The following is a 3073-nucleotide window of genomic DNA, read 5'->3' as shown; positions in this document are numbered from 1 at the left end:
GGAAAAAACATCCTAGGGTATTTCAACTGTTACTTCTTTTTCTCACTACTCTGTCTTTGGTTGTGTATCCAATGGGATATGTAAAGAGAATTACAGGTACGATGCTGTTTATTTTTCTAGTTCAGCCTTTCTGTTTCAAGTATGGTTGAAGGCAGTCAGCTTTACTGTGGAATTCAGACAGCTGAAGGCAGTCCAGCTTTACCTTACTGATATTATTGCCCAAGAGGCAGTGTTTCTCCAGGGCAAGAAACAGATTCCTAAAGAGGACCTATATTTTAGACACTTAATTGAAGATGTTTAAACAAAGAGAAGCCCATAAAACAGGAAAATGAAATTCCTCCTTCACAAGTACAGAGCATGAGATATGCTGGTTCAGCTCTTAAGAAACTGCTAGTATTTGAGCTTTTAGTTATTCCAGTACGCTGAAAAAACATATAATTTCCGAACTTCAAATGAAAACAAATCCCAGCTCCCTGACATGACAAAGGAAGTCAGGTTCAATGCAGTTGCCTATGGAGTCGTTGAAACAAGGTGGGCAAGCACATTTTAGATGGTAGGACGATCACATCTGAGTGAGGTTGATTCCTCACCTGTTCTGAGCTGAGTCGGGAGATTCTACTCTGTCTGCTGCTGGAATGTGTGCAGACAGGTGTGTGCAGACAGGATTTCCATACACCAGTAGAAGCTGCTTCTGCAGCACCCCTAAGGCTAGCTGCAGTTTAGGAGCAGCATCATTACTTCACAGTGAAGAAGTGGATAAACATAATGCAGCAGGGTAAGTGTCAAAGAATTGCAAAGATAGACTCTAGGTGTGCTTTTGACTGTACCTTTGAGCTTCTTTTCTGATCAACACACTGAATTAAAATCCTCGTGCCAATTTCCTCCACCCAATCTTGGTGCCAAAATTTGGGGTTTAGATCAGAAAAAGGGACCAAAAATAATGTACTCTTTAAGTCTTTTGACTTACTACAAGAAGCATGTCATAAAAGAAGCCAATCTTGCAAAATCTGGGACCAAATCAAAGAAAAGTGCTTGCAAGTAGTCATTAGTACAAAGGCCATTGTCTAGACGTGGCTTAGCTTAAACTCTAAAACGAAGCCTAAAATCCAAGCCAAATTGAAAACGTCACCCTCTTAAAAATAGGCCTGTGTATCACAGACATACATATACAGTAATACTGTCTGAATTGTGTGCCATTATTACACGTATTGTAACACAGCCTGAATACACCCTAATATTACTAGTTAATTATTAAGGAGCTTCATTCTGGCATCTCCATTCCAGGCACTTAAAAAATTCTTTCCCATGGACATTCCAGCTATATTCCCATTCCATTTCGATTAAGCTGTTATTACCTAGTTTCCAAAAAAAAACTTTAAATGAGTATACTTCCTAATATTAAACACAGTCTCACTTTCAAATGTGCACGTTAAAAAAAATCCCTCCTAAACTCTCAAGGATTTACTCTTTTTGTGTCTCACGCCCACACACATCTGCCATGTGGAATGCTACCCACAGCTTCAATGATCCAGCAACAAGAGCAAATCCTGCTACATCCAATAGCTTCACACTCCACCCTGAAGCTGTTTCCCAGGGAGCCAAGGTGCTTTATAGACATGTGTGGTTCACAGGCACGGAAGAGAAAAAACAGCCCAAACCTTGACCATTTTCTGCAGCACTGCTAAGGAGTAACTTAAAATAATCTTGTGATATAAGTAATGCTCTAACAGGACAGGAGCAGGCTCTGCTTTTGTTCTCATGCCTTCCCTAGGAAAGGAGGAGCACAGAACTCTCATCAGGCCGCAAGCATCCCTTCGAAAACCCCCAAGTCTTCGGACTATATACAGCTGACTCTTTCAGCTTGGGCTCAGTGCAACAGGAGTCCAAGTTTAACAGGAAGAGATGCTCGTTTTCTGTCGGGACCGAGCAAGCTCTTTGGCTCACAGAGGGAAAGTTTCAGGATTGTAGTCTTCATTCATTCAAGCACTTAAAAAGACACGCTGTCAAGGGTCTGTTCACTTCAAGAGCTCGGTAGCCTTTAGCACGTGAGCACTGTGTATAGTCACATACATGACACCGCAGAAATATAGACCTCTAAGATGAGTAGACCCTTGTCAGACAGGTGGTCTATCAGTGGGGAAAACAGAGCAAAAAAGCCCCGTAGAACTATTTTAACCAGAAGTCTGGCATCGCATCCAAGTGGTTAACACAGCAGGGGCATGATTGCCACATTGTTCAATAAAGACTGTCTTTGTTATCTCTTCAAAATAAACTTCTCATTTCTCCAACTGTATTCTTTTTTTCTTTTTAGCCCTTGGCATATTTATTTCAGCTGACACAATTTTTCTACCCATAGCACTTAGGAATCTTCTTGCACAAGGCTCTAAAGAAAACGAGAGCACCTTCCTATTTCTCAGAGTGTACAATACAGTGGAACAGATGGCCTCAGTGTCATGACAGGTCTTCATACTGCTAAAGAAAATATAGTAGAGGGCTTGAAAAGATGTCTAAAACTGTAGCATTGTTGAGCAGGCCCTAGTGCAAACGTGTAGTAGCAAGGCGCTCTCGCTATCAATTTTTTGTCCGTGTATTTGAAGTAAAAGCTAGTTTTTCTAATTTTTCTGTCCTTTTTTTCTTCACAGGAGGCGCTGACATTTTCAGCAAGAGATTTTTGGAAGACGTATTGCAGTATTCTGTAATAGTGAACATATGGGAAGTATTAAAATATTTATTATCTGTAAATACTGTAAATGCTCAGAATAAAACCTTTTCCCCCCATTGCGCTCTGAAACTGCACATTTGGTTATGCAAGTGCTAAATAGGAAGTGAAAGGATGGCTGCAAAGACACACACTCAGTTCCCACGGGTAACAAACTGTCCCGGATAACTATGCTAAGACAAAAAACCTGTTTATTTTCTGCTTCATTACCCAGTTTTGTACCATGAAAGCTTGGGTTTGAATTTTTTTTTTTTTTGTTTTTTTTTTTTTTTGCTAAGGCTAAGACAATTATTATTGTCACATTTACCATAATTTATTTTGTTGACCAGTATATTTATTTTGTGAACATATCTT

General features: G+C 39.9%; 1 protein-coding gene across 1 annotated transcript in view; it reads left to right on the top strand.

The window, feature by feature from the left end:
- The window catches only part of PTHLH (parathyroid hormone-like hormone), a 10428-nt gene extending 7646 nt beyond the window's left edge, over positions 1–2782 (top strand). Inside the window, exon 3 of the mRNA XM_010132544.1 lies at positions 2643–2782. Coding sequence (XP_010130846.1) covers positions 2643–2652 — 10 coding nt within the window. The 3' untranslated portion in view covers positions 2653–2782. The remainder of the gene's footprint in view (positions 1–2642) is intronic.
- Positions 2783–3073: the final 291 nt, after the last annotated feature.

This window comes from Buceros rhinoceros, unplaced genomic scaffold, assembly GCF_000710305.1.
Source record: "Buceros rhinoceros silvestris isolate BGI_N320 unplaced genomic scaffold, ASM71030v1 scaffold17203, whole genome shotgun sequence".
Lineage (NCBI taxonomy): Eukaryota > Metazoa > Chordata > Aves > Bucerotiformes > Bucerotidae > Buceros > Buceros rhinoceros.
This window is presented reverse-complemented; position numbering and strand designations above follow the sequence as displayed.